Source organism: Dipteris shenzhenensis, chromosome 9 (genome assembly GCF_047967505.1).
Source record: "Dipteris shenzhenensis isolate YYH24624 ecotype China chromosome 9, Dip_SZ_1.0, whole genome shotgun sequence".
Taxonomy (NCBI): Eukaryota; Viridiplantae; Streptophyta; class Polypodiopsida; order Gleicheniales; family Dipteridaceae; genus Dipteris; species Dipteris shenzhenensis.
In genome coordinates this window covers 14,858,783-14,879,837 of record NC_141604.1, presented here as the reverse complement: position 1 = coordinate 14,879,837, position 21,055 = coordinate 14,858,783, and the positions used below count along the sequence as shown (strand labels likewise).

The following is a 21,055-nucleotide window of genomic DNA, read 5'->3' as shown; positions in this document are numbered from 1 at the left end:
AATTTCCTAGGGGGAAACTTGCACACCCCCATCCCGTGACCACGCCACTTGATTCTCGGGGCCAAGGCCACATACGAGCAGTAAAACTCACGCCATCGTGACAGTACTTGCCATGTTTACTACGAGAACAAAGGACGATATCATTGCCTGTTTCAAGAGGGGCACGGTTTAGGACCGCTCTCCCGGCTGATTCACTTCTAGGACTAGGTTTGTGTGGGTCTCTATCTGATGGAGATGCAACACCATCGAGAGACCTTGTTGCTCGAGAGCAGTAGGAGATAGTGACACATGAGACCGAGATAGATCGAGCCCAACAACATGTCACAAACTTTCACACATTTGAGTTTGCCCCTGGATATAGCGGAGTAGAGGAGGAGGAGATAGATGATATGATGGTGGCTGAGTGGGTCAGTGGGATGAGATGACGATGAGGAGAGATGCAAGGAGTTGCAATCCTTTTCAGATCCACACTTCTGGGGACCATTTCAGTAGAGCAGAGAGATACACATTCCAGATCTCTTTGCATCCGGATTCGACACATGGACAGCCAGCATCTGTTTGTCGCAGTTTGCTACTTCCCCCTTGAGACCTCCCACTTTGCCAGAGATATCCAAGGCGATGATGAGACATCCCCATTTGCTGCTCTTTATCAATCCATTGTTGACGTCTCTAGCCGTGGAGAAGTCCTCCTAGTGGGGGACTTCAACGCGAGGACAACAGCTCGTCAGGTGGCACTTGTTGACTTCAGAGATAATTCCACTCTACTGCTAGATATTGACCTTGAGGAGGCAGGTATGCTACGGGTTTCAGCTGACAGGCAAGGTCCATTCTCATCTTATGGGAAGGCCCTATTAGACCTCAGCAGGATACATGATCTCATTATCTATGATGGTCTTGACAGATGGCCCGCTTCAGGTGGTTTCACATGCTTTCCACATGGGGGGGGGCTCCAGTGTTGTTGATTACATCATGGGATCCCCTGCCTTCACATCTCGCATTACTGACTTCGCTGTAGCACTCCTCCCCTTAGGGGCTGATCGTACATACCTTTTCTTTAGCATCTCCACCCCCCACTCTTCCGGTGTGATCATGGAACCATGGACCACATTCTCACGCTCAGATGTATCATCGAGGAGGCGAGGTCACAGAAGCAGTATTGTTGCTTTGTGGATTTCCCCAAGGCATTTGACACGGTTCCGAGAGCCCGTCTCATACGGTGCCTACAAGACTTGGGTTATGACCAAGAGATCATTTGGACTGTCATGACACTTTACGAGAGAGTTTTAGGCAGAGTTCAAGCAGGATCCGAGTGGACAGACGAGATCATGAGCACCATCGGGATCAAACAAGGGTGTCCTTTGTCGCCTACCTTGTTTGGCCTCTACATTGACAAGCTTGAGACAGTGATGTAGACACAGGGGGGGTGTAGGTTGCTCTCTTGCGGGCACGCTGATCCAGATATTGCTCTACGCAGATGACGTGGCTCTCTCGCCTTCCTCACCAGAGGGACTCCAGAGACACCTAGACGCACTGCAGTCCTTTTGTGAGTCTCATGATTTGAAGGTCAACCTAGGTAAAACCAAGGTCATGATCTTCCATACATCTCGAGCCATCATGCGTCAGGAGCAGTTCACGTTTGAGGGGTCACCTGTTGAGATAGTTTCATCATACACTTATCTTGGGGTTATCTTCTCCGGACCTAGCTTCACTATGAGACCCATGATGCACGCACGCTTGAGCAGAGGGTATGCTTCATTGGCCAAACTAGAGAGGTAGTGCTTCCGCTTGCACTTTCAACATCCACGCACCAAGGGGTTGCTTTTTGACTCCTTGGTTCGCCCAGTGGGGATGTACGGCAGCCCTTGTCGGGGGCCAGACTTGTCGGATACAAAGTGGGCCCGTGTGGAGCGGCTACAGGTTCTCATGTTATCACAGATGATTCGTGGTAAGCTATCCGTTCCTCACCAGATCATTCAGGCTGAGTTTGGGTCACCTCCTTTACAGCTAGATGTTGCATTTCAGGTCATCATGTATCTGTACCGAGTTAGGGAATATGGGGATTACACCTCGGGGCGTAGCAGACTACCATGGATAGCTCTATCCTCTTCTATGGCACTTGCAGCAGGAGGAGACCAGAGGTGCTGGTATGCACGTACAGAGAGATGGTTCGGGCGACTGGGGCTCCACATGGATAGACTACCTCCCTTCCAGTACAGCATGGATGGACCGTTTTCTCCCCTCCTATCACACGAGGTCAACCAGGTTATCCGTGAGGATCTACTACAGCTACACACATTTCGGACCTAATTGGGACCGAGTGAACTCCCAGTGAAGCTTAGCTTCTACAGAGAGATGGTTTGAGCAACTGGGGCTCCACATGGATAGACTACCTCCCTTCCAATACAGCATGGATGGTCCGTTTTCTCCCCTCCTATCACACGAGGTCAACCAAGTTATCCATGAGGATCTACTACAGCTACACACATTTCGGACCTAGTTGGGACCGAGTGAACTCCCAGTGAAGCTTAGCTTCTACAGAGATCACTTCTTACATATCATAGTGGAGGGTTTCATTGACCCACCAGGATACATGCAGATTCACCTATCCCACTTTCGAGCACGGAGACAAGAGCAGACTTCTTCCTCAGCTGATCCCTCTCAGGCTCTATCACAGAGTTCTTTCAACTAGATCACATGGACCCCCACGAGACGAGGCCTCGACATGACTGTGACCCGGAGCCTGTGACCCGACAGCTCAGACAAAGGGTCGACACACAGATCACACTTAGGGACATCCCCTCCTTGTTTAGAGTTGGAGCCCGACCGACAGGGGTCACAGTGGCCCTGGTCAGACACAGAGCTACGACCAGGAGACGTGCCAGGACCGCACCTCTGAGTGGCCGACAGCACTCTATTGCTGACGTCATGCCTCCACTGCCTCAGCCATCCTGATATCTTGATGCTACCAATGATGATGATGATATTGATGATGATGCTGAGATTGATATATAGTTGACCATCAACATGACTATGTTGTACTTAGGACTTAGTACTGCCATTCTGCATTTTACATTGGTATCGATGCTTGTTTAGTAGCTCCACTACCACAGCTTGTTGTATCAAGATTTTCAGAGTCTTGTAGACCCATCGGTCTTCCGAAGACTTTAATAAACTTTCTTTCTTTCTTTCTTTCTCACATGGCAGTTCCAATGTAGGTTTATATAATTGCAACTGCAAAGAATAAGAATACAGACGTACACTATATTGGACCATCAATGTAAAGAAAAAGCCAAATAGAATCATTTGTCTGACGAGGATTGCATACACAAGGAATCTCGGTCCCCTAAGGAAACTCTTTATAGTCCCTTATAGCAGAAATATAATTTAATTTGCTGAGGATCATTGGGCAATCACTTTTTATTTTATCCACAGAAGCTGTTCAACAACCTAGATCATTAAATTAAGCAGAGGGAGCAGGGGAGGAGGTTGGACAACGGGCTGCAAAATATACAAAGCTGCATGAACTTTATTGGACAGTCAACGTACAGAAAAGTCCACATAGCATGTCCTAGGGAGGATCGCATATTGAATACTGGTTCAAAAAAACTCTAAATTCTAGTGCATGCTGTTTGATAGGGCCACCTAGCAAAAACATGATACAGCTTGCGAAGGATGATTGAGAATGGCGTTGGTCTTATCAGAGCAATGGAGGACAAATTTCACTGTATTAAAACAAGCTTCTTTGAACAAGAAAACTCTCGCATGGCAAACCACTCATCTAGATGCAAGTATGCTATAGGCATCTGGGTAGCATCTGCATTGACTAGTGTTCCTAAAGGTACTCAATGCACATTCAGCGACATTGATCTAAGCCTTGCAATGGAGTCATTTTCTGCCGCATCCACAGAAGCTATGAGTTACTCCTAGATCATCAAATTACGAAACCAAGCTTCCTTGCAGAATTTTATTTCTGCCTTATGTGTATAAACAGCTTTGATGCATCAAGAATGAGCTGTCTAGGACATATATTACCGGTTCTTGCAGCAAAGGAACTAAGTCCTGGCCCGCCCCTGAGTAGCGTAACACAGCAACAAGCATATTTGGTGTATTAGGATAAAGATCCAAGTGCCGTAGCTGCCGGCATAGAGAATCAATAATATGATCTGTACTAGCCATGATCAAAGCCTTCACCTATCATCACCAGATTGAGTCATAATAAGCAATAGTCAAAAAATCAAAACCTTTAGCTTAATTCTTTAAAGTAACAGCTGCAAGGTGATGGACGGCTATTGTTGTGAAACAAAAGAAAATCTTTTAGTTTATTTGGTCTAAAGCAACAGCTGCAAGCTAAAGCTTACCGAGGAGTAGCCACATGCGGAAGGAATTACATGCAGGGCTACATCCGCTGAGCTGCTCACATGATAATTGGTGCACCCAAGTCTTTCAAGTAGAAGATAGAGTACTGAACCCAAATATCCATGCTCTTCAAAAAGCTTGCCAATCGTTACTGCCAAAACACCTATGCTTTCTAATATAACCTAAAATAAATGAATAAGGAATTAGGTTTTAAAGCCATGATCATCCACTGCTTTCCTAGAATGATAATTCCCATCGGGGCCAGAAACAGTCAACGAGTTACCTGTTGAAGTGCTGAGTTGTCTCTCAGAATATGCAGGCGTACTGATGAATGATTGAAACTCTTATCCATTGTATCGAAAACAGAGTCTAATGGAAGATTCCAAATTTCAGCTGACATATAATCATGTAGTATATCACCTACACAATCACTTAGAAGCTTATCTGATTTACCCAGAGCCAAGCTCTCCCACTGCCTCCACAAAGAAGAATGAACCTTTTCAGCATCTTGGGTAATGTCTGCTGAGAATCCATGAGATCTAGTCTTCTCTGCTACTATTGTTTCTCTGAAACAATCAAGGCCTCTAAACCGAGAAGCAAGCTCATGAATCCAACAACCAGATGCACCAAAGAAAACTTCACTGAGGACAGAAACTGCTGTAGCGGCTGTTCGTTGCCACTTTCCACCCCCAACAAGACAATAATCTTGCTCATCACCACTGATAGACACTTCCCTCTGCAATTCAGAAGGTATAGTCCGTAATGATACAAGGATCGCTTCAATCAAAACAAAAAGATGCCTTGAGGTACCACAACCTGAAAGATACAAAAAGCTGTCAACTGCTAAGGTATTCTACATGATCAATTGAGAAAATAATAGCTAAGATGTCTTCAATGCATCGAAAACATGTGCAATATGTGCTCTCTCTACTGTACCCGTCTATGCCTCCTCACAATACGCCTCCTTCCTATCACCCCTACACCTCAGCCAGCCACCGCTCCTCTCTACAATCAAACTAACCTCAGCTACATTCCAGATGTCTCCCCACCACTCTCAGTATTCTGCTACTCTGTCCCCAACCTCCATCACCCCCTAGCCAAGAAAAGGCTTGTCACCCGGAAGAACCCAATCTAAGGGTATCACTGCATCAATCTGATGGATTCTCCGTGCAAACCCACGATGGTGACTTACTAATAGGAGTCTACAATCATTTGGAAGCCTTTTGAATATTTCCAAGGAACCCACAGAGGAAGAAGGACCTCTCATAATTTTGCATGCTTAAGTGTTTGAAAAACAAGGTTCTACCTGCTGCTGCTCCCCGCTCCTCCTGCTGCCCTCCCCTCGACTCCCCTCCTTGCTGCCTCCTCCCTCCCTACCTGCTGCCCTTCCCTTCCCCTCTCCTCCCCTCTCCTTCCCCCCCGCGCTGCTGCTGCCCCCCACCCGCTCTGCTGCCTACGCTCCCCCCCCCCGCCGCTGCTCCCACGCCCCCCCCCGCCCACGCTGCTGCTCGCACCTCCCCCCCCCTCCCCCCTCCCTCTCCTCCTCTCCCCCCCTCCTTCTCTCCTCCCCTCCCTCTCTCTTCTTCACTCCTTCCCCTCTCCTCCTGCTGTCCCTTTCCCTTCTCTCCCTTGCTGCCCTCCCTCTCCCCCCTTCCAGCTTCCCCCTTCTTCAACCTCCCTCCTCCTTCAACCTACCCCCTTCTTCTTCTGACTTGCTCTCTCTCCTCTCTCCCTCCTTCCTTCACCCTCTCCCTTCAGGTGTACCCCCGTTTTTTGGGGGTCTCTTGGGCATCAGGAAAGCGGACGGAGTTTTTTTTTTGTGTTTGAGTCGGCCTTCCCCACCTCGATTGACGAATGGGCACCCATTCAATCAATCCGTTACCACACATACCGGCCGCGAGAACCGTCACATTTTCAAAAGACGAGCTGCAACAGTTGCAAAAGGACTTGGAGCATGAGTGTTCCACGACTCTCTTCGCACGCATCTTTGATTCACACCCCTCCAGATCACAGGCTAGAGATTGGATGCTTGCGGCGCTTTCCCAGGAGCTTGCCCCCCACCTTAAGGATGTTCGTTTGTTGGGATGAACAGGTGTGCCTAGATTCCCTGGACGTCACGAGAGACTTGCTACAGGCTGGGTTTCTATTTCTAGGCTACAAGAGGATTTTTTGGTTTCCCTTTCAACTAGGCTTTGACCCAGTTGAAGAGGACAAGCAGGGAGTTTCTATTTTCATCGGGTTCCCTGGTCTCCCCTCAATTTATCACCGGCTTCTTTCAGTTATTGGCGAGAGGTTTGGTGTGGTAGCAGAGATCCCCCCTCTTCCTGGCAAGCCCTCTTCGGCTGCTGAGGCAGTCAAGATGGATGGGGTACTCAGGGTTAGGGTCATTGTCCAGGACCCTAATATTTCAGATGACCACATCATACTACAGCGACCCAATGAGTCATTCTTCCGCCACAGATTTGAGGTTGCAGGTCGGCAGGACCAGTGCAAGATTTGCAGATCCTCGGGGCACTTCGCCAGAGATTGCCCAAAGAAGAAAAAGAGGCCCGAAAAGCAGCCAGCTCATACTAGCTTACGACGGAGAGCAGGAGCAGGACCTACCGCTCCACAGGCACCGCCTCAAACACGAGCTCCCCCTCCTCCTAGGGTTGCTCGAGTCCCTCCTGCACCCCGCACCTCCTCTAGCCCACAGTGGGTTAGGCCCTCTACTTCATATCATACTTTCGGAGGCATCCCCCTTGGAGCCTCACGAGGCTAACGCCTTGGAGCCTAGTGTTCAGGAGCCTTCTTCCACTCCACCCCAAGATTAGGCTATACCTCCCTCAACAGCCCAGGTTGTTGGCACCTCGTCCGCAACACTTCTTGATCAGGACCCAGTATAGGTGCCTCCTTCCGTGGATAAAGGGAAGGGGGTCTTACATTCTCTCCCTGCTTCGATAGGAATCCTTCGGACCCCCTCCCAAGGACTGGCTCAACGGAACTCCTTTTCCGCTCTTGAGGACCTCTATGACCTCTTGATGATGATTTTGTACCTTCCACTTTCAAAGAGCCAGTTACCGGCATCCCTATTGAGAAATCTTTCTCTCTCTCACCTGTGGACTTTCCTCCCCTTGGACCCTCATGTGTATGGCAGGAGGTCAGCTCCGGTGGAGGGTTCTTTTTCCGCCACCAGATCGGGCAAGGTATTCCAACCCGCTTCCTCCCACCGATGAGGATAGCCGGTTGGAATATATGGGGATTGGGCGGCATCCCTCATCACCGTCGCAGACAACTGATCAGGAATCAGCTTCATCCAAGTGTGTCAGGTGGTTCCTTAGACATTCTTTTTCTTCAGGAACACAAACTGGATGCCAGAGATTGCTCCAAGTCACGTAAGTTGTTTTCAGGCCAAACTTTTTGGCTTCCTGCCCTAGGAACCAGAGGAGGTACATGCATATCAGTTTCAGATTCTATTCTCCCTCTTGTCATTGGACACGGTACCATCACCCCCTCCAGGGCCCAATGGACTTTACTTTTGATTGATGAACGCAAGGTTGATTTCCTCAACCTCTACACTCCGAACAACAGAGGGGACCGTGTTTTGTGAAAAGAGTTGCTCTGGTGGGCCGACATTGCAGATTTGTGGATTATTAGAGGTGACTTCAACATGGTTGAGACACCATCCGATAAGCAAGGGGGCAGAGAAGGTGGTATTCAATCCCTCGAGAGAGCAGCTTGGGATGCCTTCTTATTCAAGTTCAGTGGCAGAGATGTTAGGTCAGATGCTCAATTCATATTCAGTCTCAGTCACTTTTGTTTTCGTGGTCGAACAATAGGGTACAGATGCCTATCCATGCTCAGATTGATAGATTCTATGTGGATGACTGGGCTCTTGATAAAGGGAGGACAGTTTGCATTGCACCTGGTGTTTCCACCTCCGACCATTTTCCGGTAGTTTTATCTATCTCAGAGCCCCATCTGAGAGGACGGTCTCACAATATTAGGATCCCAGATGCCCTATACACAGATGAGACTCTCATAGAGGCAGTCTTGGAGATCTGGGTTTCTCACTTGCAGGGGGGCTGGCCGATCCTTCACATGTGGCCACAGCACTTGCCAGTATCAGCAACTTTTATCACTCTGTCAGTAGTGCTCGGTGAGGTGAGGTACTCAGGCAGGAGATTGGTATCCGCCGATAGTTGGCAACCTTGCTGAGGGAGAAGCAGAGACGACCATTAGATGCTTGGATACAGGAGCACCTTGCTGCAGCAAGAGCTCACTTGCAGACATTGCTTGATCAGAGAGCAAAGTATGCCTTTCATGCACGGGAGTCCTTTTGGATACAGATGGGAGGGAGAGTCAATAAACACTTTTTCTCTACACTTGGTCCCAGACATAGTAGAGAGAGTGTCAGGCAACTTATTGACTCTGATGGCGTTTTGCAGTCTCATCCGGATACCGTCATGCACTTAGCGATAGATTTTTATGCCTCCCTTCTTTCTGCAGATCCTGACACACAGGCCAAATATGTGGCTAGAGATGTAGTTTGGCAGAGTTTACCTGTGTTGGTCACACCAAAGATGATATGCTCACTTGATGCATGCTTTACCAACACAGAGTTCAGGACTGCTCTCTCCGCCCTTCATAAGGGCAAGTGCCCTAGTTCCTATGGTCTTACTCCATGATGCCTATTACTTCCACCACTTGGATGGGAGCTTTTTCGAGGACAGCAGTTCCTCTACAGGTTATCGCTCTTCGAGGTCTCGAGGAAGATGCACTAGTCTTTGACGTTGGGGATGGAGGTATACTCTCTAGATCCACGGAGGATATCCTTCTAGAGGTTGCCTTTCAACCTATCAGGATTGTTGGTTTTGTGGACCATGGAGCGGGCTTGCAGTGGTACTTAGACATTGACCCTCTGTTCTTGGCCCTGGGATCCTGGAGATTGTGGTTATATGGAGGTGCGCCTATCAGGCGCTTGCAGTGGGACCTAGGAGAGTGGGAGTGGATAGATCATGGGCACCGGGAGAGAGGGATTCCCTTCTTTCGTTTCACGGTTGGTAATGCCAGGAGATTTCAGCTGAGCAGTAGAGGTTGGATTCCCTCCAGAGCCCCCCATTGGGACAGCTTCTTCATCACCGCAGATTTGCATAGGAATTTCTGAAGGAGACTCTGGAATCCCTCAGGAATAGAAAGATCACTCTTTTCTTTTGGTTTTCCATTCATGGAGGGATTGCAGTGAACCAATGGGATCACAATTTGGGGCTAATCCCACTTGCCCTCGCTGTCATTCTGCAAAGGAGTCAATGCGACATTGCCTCTGGGACTGCAGTCAGGCGAGGACTGTTTGGAAAGGGGTTGCTCCGATACTCAGCATTTTTCATACTTCCCCTTTCTTCATGACTTTAGGCTCGTCGGTCGCACGGTTATCCCTTACTGGGCCCCAAGTGTTTTATGAGGGTGAGCCTTCTTCTTGGGCACTCTCGGTCCGCCGGCACAGGTGATAGAACCCTGCTCCCTTCAGGATGTACCACTTACTCCCTTCAAAGCTTCTCATGCTTCAGTGGACACCTCTTGGGAGATTTTGGCTAGCATTTCCTCTTGGCACATTTGGAGAGCCAGATGTACAAAGGCCTTGGATGGCACCCAGATACACCCATCACAGGTGTTCATGGGTATTTGGACTGACACGGTTCACACTTTGATAGCCATTTGGGCTAGCATGCAGGCCCCTTAACGGGCAGCCTCTTGTAGGAGGACTGTATTTCTTCAAGTTTGGAGGGGTTCTCCCTTTTTCTCGAAGGTTTCTACCGGATTGAGATGGCACTATCAGCCCCAATCCTTTCTTTTTGGCTCTTGAGCTTTTCATGCATTGCATGGTGTATCCCGTATGGAGCTTGCTCTAACGGTTTTCTTTAATACTTAATAGAAGTCTCTTTTTTCCACACAAAAAAAAAAAAGAAGGACCTCTCTTCAGACCGCTGCATATAGTGAGAAGTACCAAGTGGTCTGCCATGCACATCAAGTATATTGTCATTCCACATGATAGGCTATCTATCAATCTCTTTCAAAGAGGAAGGGAGAACTCTCTGAAGGTTACTCTTGAAGGTGGCCGAAGCTTTTAAGATAGCAGCCATAAGCGGGGAGGAAGGAACCCTGAGATGGGCTGAGGTAAATATTCACCTAGTACTATCCATCCACTTGGTACTTATCATGACACTCATGCTCACGTTGCACACTATGCAGGCGCTTAGTTCCTCTAGATCTCCTTGGATGAGGACCTCATACCTCTGCAAGTATAGGAGAGACGCACCTTCTACTACAGCAGTCGGAGATTTGCCCGCAAGGAGGGAAAGTGGGCAGTGGTTCGAGATGAGATTCAGAGCACCAAGACCCTGGCCCACACTGTTTGATATTGAAATTGTATCTTATGGTTAGATCCAGAAAATTCCTCCGAGTCTTACATAGGACGAGATCTAGCCTTGTATACAGAGACCCATCAAAGCCCAAAGCGCCCTTTGCCTGTAGTCACTGGATACACATGGGGGGCAGCATACTGAGACGAGACTCGAGAGACAAATGGAATGTGTGGATCGGGAGGAGTGACAATACTATACAGATCATCTCTCACAAGGATGATCTCCGTCCAGAGGCGTGGCATACATTGCTCCTCTCGACAAAACCTCTTCATTGCAATATGCTACTTCCCCCCCCCCAAGACCTCACACGGACCTACTCAAGAAGGCTAAGACTTCACCCAAACATCAAGATTTCGAGCTGCAAGGAAGTGCCCCTTGTTGGGGACTTCAATGCAAGGACGAGCATATGTGAACTAACACTTATGAATGTTGGTGTTGACTCTATCTTATTGCCAGATGTTGATTTGTGTGGCACCATGTCAAAAGCTTTTTGGAAATCAACAAAGCATCAATAAACCCTCTACCTCTGTACTCTGGGGTCCTCAATGACACCTTCGAGTGTGAGTATGTGATCTAGAGTCGCATGATCAGTCCAAAATCCCACCTATCCCTCGGCCCTGAGTCCCTGGAGCTCTGCAAACTAGCTAATCTGTGTGGCGAGCATTGATGCATAGATCTTGGACATGACACGTTCAATCATTATGGTCTTGTAATTTTCCAAGATCATGGAATTCCCTACTTTGTGAATGGCAGTGATGGTGTTAAGAGTCTAGTTGTGAGGGAGTGAATTCGTTGTTTGTTACTGAGGGTCTAAAGAGAGAGAAATTTTACTAAAGTCTTCGGAAGACCGATGGGTCTATAAGACTATGAAAAACCTAATACAATGAGCTGTGGTAGTGGAGCTACTAAACGAGCATCCACACCAATGCAGAATGCGAAAAATGCAAAATGGCAGTACTAATTCCTAAGTACAACATAGTCATGTCAATAGTCGACTATAGATATCAATCTCAGCATCATCATCAACATCATCATAATCATCATCATCATCATCAGCAGCAGCAGCAATAGGACATCAGGATGGATGAGGCAGTGGAAGTGGTAAGAAAGTTCGGGCACAAGGATAGTCGCGAGAACACCATCCTGAGCACAAGGCTGTGGCGGAATCCAAGGAACCCCGAGCACCCAACTGGCTGTGTGGAACTCTAAGGAAGGAGAGCGCGGAGAGGTGCACAGTAGTGCTGGGCATGGTCGTGATTGGGGCCGCATTGTATTTTGGGCCTAGAAGCCGAAAAAAGCACCAGCCCTCCTAAGTTTGAAGGGTGGGCTTTTCTAGAAAGCTGGGCTTTCTAAAAGCCAGGGCCAACGAGTCCATAATGTAGTGGAGACCGTACGGACCAGCCGCCTTCTCTGCCAGCCAAGATCCGGGGGGGGGGGGAATCACTGTTTGTCAGTTCGAGATCAGCCATCTTTTTTCTCTTAAGCTAGCCTTGCTGTTTCTGAGCCTTCTACCATCCTCGTGGCGAGCCTCTACTTTGCTCCATACTCCTAGCTTCGAATCCGCATATTGCTTCTCTTCTACCCAGATCAGCGGTGTTTGGCAGGTTTCATTCATGAGGCACTTAGACACCGCGAGAGGATACTCCGAGCACGGAGACAGGAGCAGACTTCTTCCTCGGTCGATCCCTCTCAGAGCTCTATCATGGAGTTCTTTCAGCTAGATCACATGGACCCCAACGAGACGAGGCCTCGACATGACCGTGACCCGACAGCTCAGACAAAGGGTCGACACACAGATCACACTTGGAGACATCCCCTCCTTGTTTAGAGTCGGAGCCCGATCGACGGGGGTCACAGTAGCCTTGGTTAGACGTAGAGCTACGTCCAAGAGACATGCCAGGACCGCACCTCTGAGTGGCCGAGAGCACTCTATTGCCGACTTCATGCCTCCACTACCTCATCCATCCTGATATCTTGCTGTTGCTGGGGATGATGATGATATTGATGATGATGCTGAGATTGATATATGGTCGACCATCGACATGACTATGTTGTACTTAGGACTTAGGACTTAGTACTGCCATTTTGCATTTTTGCATTTTTTTGCATTTTGCATTTTGCATTGGTATGGACGCTCGTTTAGTAGCTCCACTACCACAGCTCATTGTATCAGGATTTTCACAGTCTCATAGACCCATCGGTCTTCCGAAGACTTTAATAAACTGGGGGGGGGGGTGTGGAATCATTGTTTGTCAATTCGGGATCAGCCATCTTTTTTCTCTTAAGCTAGCCTTGCTGTTTCTGAGCCTTCTCCCATCCTCGTGGCGAGCCTCTACTTTGCTCCATACTCCTAGCTTCGAATCCGCTTATTGCTTCTCTTCTACCTAGATCAGCGGTGTTTGGCAGGCTTCATTCATGAGGCACTTAGACACCGCGAGAGGATACTTCGAGCACGGAGACAGGAGCAAACTTCTTCCTCGGTTGATCCCTCTCAAAGCTCTATCACGGAGTTCTTTCAGCTAGATCACATGGACCCCAACGAGGCGAGGCCTCGACATGACCGTGACCCGACAGCTCAGACAAAGGGTCGACACACAGATCACACTTGGAGACATCCCCTCCTTGTTTAGAGTCGGAGCCCGACCGACGGGGGTCACAGTAGCCCTGGTTAGACGCGGAGCTACGTCCAGGAGACATGCCAGGACCGCACCTCTGAGTGGCCGACAGCACTCTATTGCCGACTTCATGCCTCCACTACCTCATCCATCCTGATATCTTGCTGTTGCTGGGGATGATGATGATATTGATGATGCTAAGATTGATATATAGTCGACCATCAACATGACTATGTTGTACTTAGGACTTAGGACTTAGGACTTAGTACTGCCATTTTGCATTTTTGCATTTTTTTGCATTTTGCATTTTGTATTGGTATGGACGCTCGTTTAGTAGCTCCACTACCAGAGCTCATTGTATCAGGATTTTCACAGTCTCATAGACCCATCGGTCTTCCGAAGACTTTAATAAACTTTCTTTCTTTCTTTCTTTCTAGACTACCCTCTTCATCATATCCAATTGCATTTATGGCTGATTCAGTAGACCCCAGGCTCGCTTTGGGTGATCAAGATATGAATTACCACGCAAAGGATGACCACGGCCTCTACGATAATTTGATTACGAAGATTGCTTTCAGTGAATTCACCACTGCTCTCGATCAAAAGTTTGAGCGGGTTAATGCGAATCAAACGGGATTGACAAAGCAACTCCAAGCGATTCAGACTTCAATCTCGCTTTTGACTAGCATTGTTCAAGCGCTCACACATGTGGATGCTTTGGCTTCAGTGTTGGGTCCAAATATCACTCCAGATCCTTATTCCAGAGATCATAAATCAAGAACTAAGGACGTGGTTGACACTGGTTGCACAAGTGGCAAATATACTTCCAGTTTCACCCTTACCCTGATCAAAAGAAGATGCAGCAGGGTATTTGTCAGGGAAGGCTTTATTGTGGTGGAAGGAACTCCGACCGAAGCCTGCAACATGGATCGAATTTGAAGAGGTCTTCAGGAAAGAAAGTTTATTAAAGTCTTCGGAAGACCGATGGGAATCCTGAGCTTCTTCAGCAAGAGGAAGATTAGCCTGTGATTTATCAACCTTCCTCCCAATGCAAAATGCAAAAAATGCAGAATGGCAGTACTAAGTCCTAAGTACAACATAGTCATGTCGATGGTCGACTATATAGCAGTCTCAGCATCATCATCAATATCATCATCATCCCCAGCAACAGCAAAATATCAGGATGGATGAGGCAGTGGAGGCATGAAGTCGGCAATAGAGTGTTGTCGGCCACTTAGAGGTGCAGCCCTGGCACGTCTCCTAATCGTAGCTCTGCGTCTAACCAGGGCTACTGTGACCCCCGTCAGTCGGGCTCCAACTCTAAACAAAGAGGGGATGTCTCCAAGTGTGATCTGTGTGTCGACCCTCTGTCTGAGCTGTCGGGTCACGGGCTCCACGTCACGATCATGTCGAGGCCTCGTCTCATTGGGGTCCATGTGATCTAGCTGAAAGGACTCCGTGATAGAGCTCTCAGAGGGATCAACCGAGGAAGAAGTCTGCTCTTGTCTCCGTGCTTAGAGCATCCTCTCGCGGTGTCTAAGTGCCTCATGAAGGGCCTGAAGGGGGAAGAAGAGCAAGAGGGAGAGAGTGTGAGTGAGAGAGAAGACACAAGTGTGCGGGTGTGAAGTGATGAGCCACACCACAAACTCATTAGTTTTATTAGGATTAGGTTTTATCCTATGACTGTCTTAAGACAGTCATAGATGTCTTAACTTTAATAAAGGGGTGGCAATGTGCCTTTACCCCAACAACCTCCCACCTAAAGGCCAATGTGCCTAAAGGGGAGAAAAGAATAAAAGATACAGCAATATACAGTTACTGTATACAGGACCATAAAATAAGAATGGTCTCATCCTAATCCCATGATGTGGCGGCAATGTGCAAACCGCTCAGTAGGCAAGCTCTTAGTGAGCAAATCTGCAGGATTATCATCAGTATGCACCTTCACAAGCTCAAGTCGCTTGTCTTCCAGTACCTCCCTGATGAAATGATATTTCACATCTATGTGCTTGGTCTTCTGATGAAAGACCGGATTCTTTGCCAACATGATAGCACTCTGACTATCACAATGCAAAACTGGCATATCTCCTGTAATGCCCAAGTCTCCCACCAGCCGAGTAAGCCATATTGCTTCCTTGCAAGCCTCAGTGGCTGCAACATATTCAGCTTCAGTAGTTGACAGTGCAATGCATTTCTGCAACCGAGACACCCATGATATAGCACCTCCTGCAAATGTGAAAATATAACCGGTAGTAGACTTCCGGTTATCTGCATTCCCTGCATAGTCTGAATCTGTAAAACAATGCACCAATGCATCCTGCCTACCATAGCATATGCACAAGTCTTTGGTACCCTTGAGATACCTCAAGACACCTTTCACTGCTTCCCAGTGCCGCTTGCCTGGATTTGCCATATACCTGCTGATGACTCCCACCGCAAAAGCAATATCCGGACGAGTGGCAATCATGGCATACATCAAAGATCCAACTGCAGATGCATACGGAACCTTGGCCATTTCAGCCTTATCATCATCTGATCTGGGCCTGTCCTTACTGCTGAGTTTTAAATGTGGAGGCAACGGGGTACTAATAGACTTCCCCCACTCCATTTTAAAGCGCTGCAGTACTTTGTCAATGTACTCTTTCTGTGACAGAAACAAAAGTCCCTTGGACCTATCACGAGTAATCCGCATGCCAAGAATATGATTTGCATCACCCAAGTCTTTCATGTCAAAAGACTTATGCAGTTGTTTCTTCAAAGCACTAATCTCATGCTGAGATTTACTGGCAATAAGCATGTCATCCACATATAGAATGAGTAGCATCAAACTGCCATCCTTTGCCCGTTTGGTGTACAAGCAATGATCGGTCTCACACCTATGATACCCTTGGGACTGCATGAAGGCATCAAACTTCTTGTACCATTCTCTTGGCGCCTGCTTGAGTCCATACAAGCTCCTCTTGAGCTTACACACAAGCTGCTCTTTCCCTTTAACAGCATATCCCTCTGGCTGACTCATATAGATCTCATCATGGAGATCTCATCATGGAGATCTCCATGAAGAAAAGCTGTCTTCACATCCATCTGACATAAATCCATGTCGTCATGAGCAACAAGAGCTAACACTGCTCTCAAAGTAGTCATCTTGACTACAGGGGAAAAGATCTCATCAAAGTCAATGCCCTTCTCCTGCTTAAATCCCTTGGCAACCAATCTGGCCTTATACCTCGGTAAAGCATTTGAATCCACTTTGACTTTGTAAACCCACTTGCATGGCAAAACCTTTCTGCCTGCAGGTAGCTGCACCAAGTCCCATGTATCATTTTGAAATAGGGAGTCCATTTCTGACTGCATGGCTTTCTCCCACTTCTTTTTCTCTGTTCTTCCGATAGCTTCCTTGAAGCTGGAAGGTTCACCACAATCTGTCAGCATGATAAAATCAGCCACATTATTGGCTGCTGGAACAAACCTGGCAGGAGGCCGTTGTACACGGGTGCTCCTCCTAACAAAATGTTCCGGATTAGGCTGCTGTCCAGCCTGTTCTTCATGCATGACGGGTGGCTGTACCACCATATCTGGCTGTTCTACAGCCCCATCTGCTGGCATATCCAGTGGTGCATCATTGGCAAAATTATCTGGCTGATTTTCAGCCTGTATACCCTCTTGAACAGGGTTATCTGCAGCAGCCTGCTGCTGCATATAAATGGGCATTCTTTGCTGTCCAACATCATCATAAATAACCCTCCTGTATTCCACAGGTTGCACGCGTTCCTTGTGTACACTATCCTCTTTAAAGATGACATCATTGCTGCGTATAATCTTCCGTTTAACGGGATCCCATAACCTGTACCCCATTTCACCTTCGTCACCATAACCCATAAAGATGCATCTGATAGACTTTGGATCCAGTTTGGTGCGCAGTTCTTTGCGTACATGAGCAAAGCACTCGCAGCCAAATACACGTAAGTGCTTGTATGAAGGTGGCTTGCCAGACCACACCTCCTCTGGCACTTTCAACTCCAAAGCCTTGTTTGGCGACCTGTTAATAATGTGAACTGCTGTTTGCACGGCTTCTGCCCAAAAGCCATGGGGTAATGCAGCATAAGACAACATACATCGAACCTTCTCCTGAATAGTTCGATTCATCCGCTCACTTGCACCATTTTGAGATGCATTATGAGGGGCTGTGAGTTCCTGTTTGATGCCCTTAGCTTGGCAAAACTGCACAAAAGCATGTGACACATACTCACCCCCATTATCGGATCTGAGGCATTTCAGCCTGCGACCTGTCCGATTCTCAACCTGAGCGACAAACTTCTTGAAAGCATCTAAGGCATCGCCCTTATGCTTCAAGAAATAGACCCACACTTTGTGTGTGGCATCATCAATGAAAGTAATAAAATATTTTGCACCCCCTAGTGATAACTGTGGCATCTCACACAAATCAGTGTGCACTAGATCAAGTGGTGCTCTATTCTGGGGAGTTCTCCTCTTATGAGGAGTCACAGAATGCTTGCCAAATATGCAATGATCACAAGTAGGCAAATCTGAAAAAGAAAGAGACGGCAGATAACCCAAACGTGACAGTTCTTGCATTCCTTTAACAGACATGTGTCCCAACCGGCTATGCCACAATGAAACCTTTGGCAGCTCGGTTATGGCAACAACATGATTACCCACACTGGAAACATAAAGAGGGTACAAGGTATCACTCTTAAAACCCTCAGCCACTACAGCCTGGCCATCAGTAATCACCCATTTGGAATCCCCAAATGTGGTGTGGTAACCACTATCATCCAATAAGCCAGTGCTAATCAGATTTTTCTTGATTTGCGGCACATGGCGGACACCATCAAGCATGAATATGCGTCCATCAGGAAATACTATCTGTATACTGCCAATCCCTGCAATCTGACATGCATAGTTGTTCCCAAGATGAACAACTCCATGAGTACCTGTGTAGGAAGTAAACCACTCCCTATGAGGAGTAACATGAAAAGAAGCACCTGAATCCAAGAGCCAGGTGTGCATGTCATGGCCATCAATAACCAAAGCAGTGCTATTACAGCAGAAGAGCATAAAACATCATGTATGTCACTGTCACTGTCCTCTGCTGCAACATTCACTGCATCCAAGGCATCTGCCTTGGCCTTGCCTTTGCCTTTGCTTCCATTGCTTGCATCCTTTGTTTCAACCTTCTTGGCTTTCTGATCCCGTATGAACTTGAAGCACTTAGACTTCACATGTCCCTTCTTGCCACAATAAAAGCATTCAATATCCTTTTTGCCACGGGACTGACTGCGGGATTTGGACTTACTAGCAGATCTCCCCTTCTGCTGAGTCCTGCCTCTATCCTGTACCTGCAAGGCATTTGAAGACTTGCCGCTCGCATTATTCTTCCTGCTCATCTCCTCCATAAGGAGAGAGCTCTCTACATCAGCATAAATAAGAGTGACATTCGAATTTGACAGGGTGGTCTTGAAAGTGTCCCAACTCTCAGGGAGGGTACACAGCAAGAAAGTAGCCTTGAACTCCTCATCAAGATTCAATCCCTGTGCAATCAGCTGTGTAAAGATGGCATCGAACTCACTCAAGTGTGAGGTCATAGCTGTACCTTCCTTCATGCGAAGATCAACCAGCTTCTTCAACCAATAAACCTTACTGGCTGAGCTCTTTTGGGCATACAATTCTTCTAGCCTTTGCCATAGACCATAAGAGGTCTTTTCAGCCTGAACATTGAACACAAGAGTGTTAGAAATAGTGAGCATGATACCTGCCCTTGCGGACAAATCAAGCTCTTCCCAGTCATCAGCTGCCATGTCAGATGGCTTGACACCCTTCACCCTTATGGGCTTAGAAATCTTCTTTAATAGAAGTACATTCAAGCACTGTTCTGCCCATAATGCATAATTGTGTGCTCCTTCCAGTTTCTTTATGTTCAGAATTGAAGAATCTCTTCCCCCTGATGCCATATCAGATAAGGAAAGTATCTGACTCACTGGAAGTAAAAAAGACTGAATAAAAATTCTGATTTCTCAGAAAAAACCTGCTCTATCAAGAGCCAGGAGCACTCACAATAGTGCTGTTTTTACTGTCAAGAAAATCTGCAGCAAAACAGTAAATGTCCCTGCAAATACTGTACCTTCTGACACACTGTACCGTGCTCAAAGAGGCATAAACAGTAATTTCAGAATGCTGCAGCTGCTCAACAAGTGCTTAACAGTGCAATCAGCTGACAAGGCACAAACACTGCTGTAAACACTGCTGTACTGGCTGTACTGATCACTTCTCCCACCTCAGATGAGGTATTGCACTGAGTTAATATGCATAAACCACTTGGCAAACACCCCAAAAAAAAATGACACTTCAGCCTGTCACAAAACCTGCAACAGAAAATGGGATAAATCCCAAGCAATCACCCTTCTGCCAAGGGGATAAAATGCATCTGAAGATCTCTGTCGGTGACCCAAGTGCTATCAAACAAAATCTGGGCAAAAGCCCCTTGATCTGACACCTGAACCAAGTGAAAAACACCTCAACACTGAGGTAGCATGCAATGTGAAAATCTCTCTGACAAAATCAACCAACAGTGTAATGCATATACTGTCCTGTGTAGAAATGACATACACAGATCCCAACGTACAAACACTCAATGAGGAACCTTTTGAGCACTGTCAACGATGGACAGTTAGGGACCGAGTAAACTCGATGCGCCCTGGCCAAGCGTGGCTCAACTGAGGTTCTCTGAGTGTTGCACAAGAAATGTGACCTGCAAGAAAATGTCACCTCGACACTGCGGAAATCGAGGCAAATGTGTGCTCTCTGGCACCACACTACCTCAAGGCATACAAAGCATCAACTGCCAGGCAAAAGCCCTATGATCTGCTCACCCGGAAACTGAGATTCAAGCCCAGTAAAAGCATAAAAGTCCTCTGCAAAATCAAGGCATTTCCTTCACGAAAAACAGATAACTGTGCAATCAACCACACACTGTGGTTCTCTTCTCCTCAAGCACGAGGTAAATGAAGGTACTTGCTGTACTTTCAAGAAAACACAGTTCTGTGAACTGAAAGATGATCCTCAATCAAGAGCAGAGAGCTCTTTCTCCTTCTTTTCTTCCCACAAAAAAAAAACTGCCTGCTGTACTTGATGTACCTTCGCAGTGTACGGAATCCCAGAAGAGGGAAAGAAGAAAAAAATTTCGGAAGTTCTTCCCCTGATGCAACTCCCTGCAGGTGCGGCGGCTTCATCCGTACTGTACGGACGCCCGTTGTACGGACTGCCGTACGGTCGTGTACCTGTAGCCTGTGCGACGCCCGAGAGCTTAACAGCTAGCAGCTGCTATGCAACTGCTGGCGTGACGCGGCGCCGCCCTGCTGCAGCTAGCAGCTGCTATACAGCCCGCGCCCGCGCCTGCGCCAGCTCCCGTGCCCTGCTAGATGCCCGCGCCCTGATCCGTGCCCGCGCTCGCGCCCGCGATGCAATGCCGTCGCTGCTCGATGCCCGTCCGTACGGATGTACGGACGACGTACGTCCGTACGGCGCTGTCTGACCTGCTGGCCAGGTAGAGGTCGAGGGGGGTGGGTAGGCAAGGGTAGAGGGAGAGGTGGCTCTGATACCAGTTGAAGGGCCTGAAGGGGGAAGAAGAGCAAGAGGGAGAGAGTGTGAGTGAGAGAGAAGACA

The 21,055-nt window shown here is 47.7% G+C and overlaps 1 protein-coding gene across 2 annotated transcripts in view; it reads right to left on the bottom strand.

The window, feature by feature from the left end:
• Positions 1 to 21,055, bottom strand: part of LOC147898252 (ARM repeat superfamily protein) — a 124,559-nt gene that overhangs the window by 17,275 nt on the left and 86,229 nt on the right. For both annotated transcript variants that reach the window (XM_087379320.1, XM_087379322.1), the window contains exons 10-12: positions 4,640 to 5,172; positions 4,359 to 4,538; positions 4,033 to 4,191 (exon numbers count right to left, since the gene is read on the bottom strand). In XM_087379320.1, the coding sequence (XP_087235446.1) occupies positions 4,033 to 4,191; positions 4,359 to 4,538; positions 4,640 to 5,172 (872 nt within the window). The remainder of the gene's footprint in view (positions 1 to 4,032; positions 4,192 to 4,358; positions 4,539 to 4,639; positions 5,173 to 21,055) is intronic.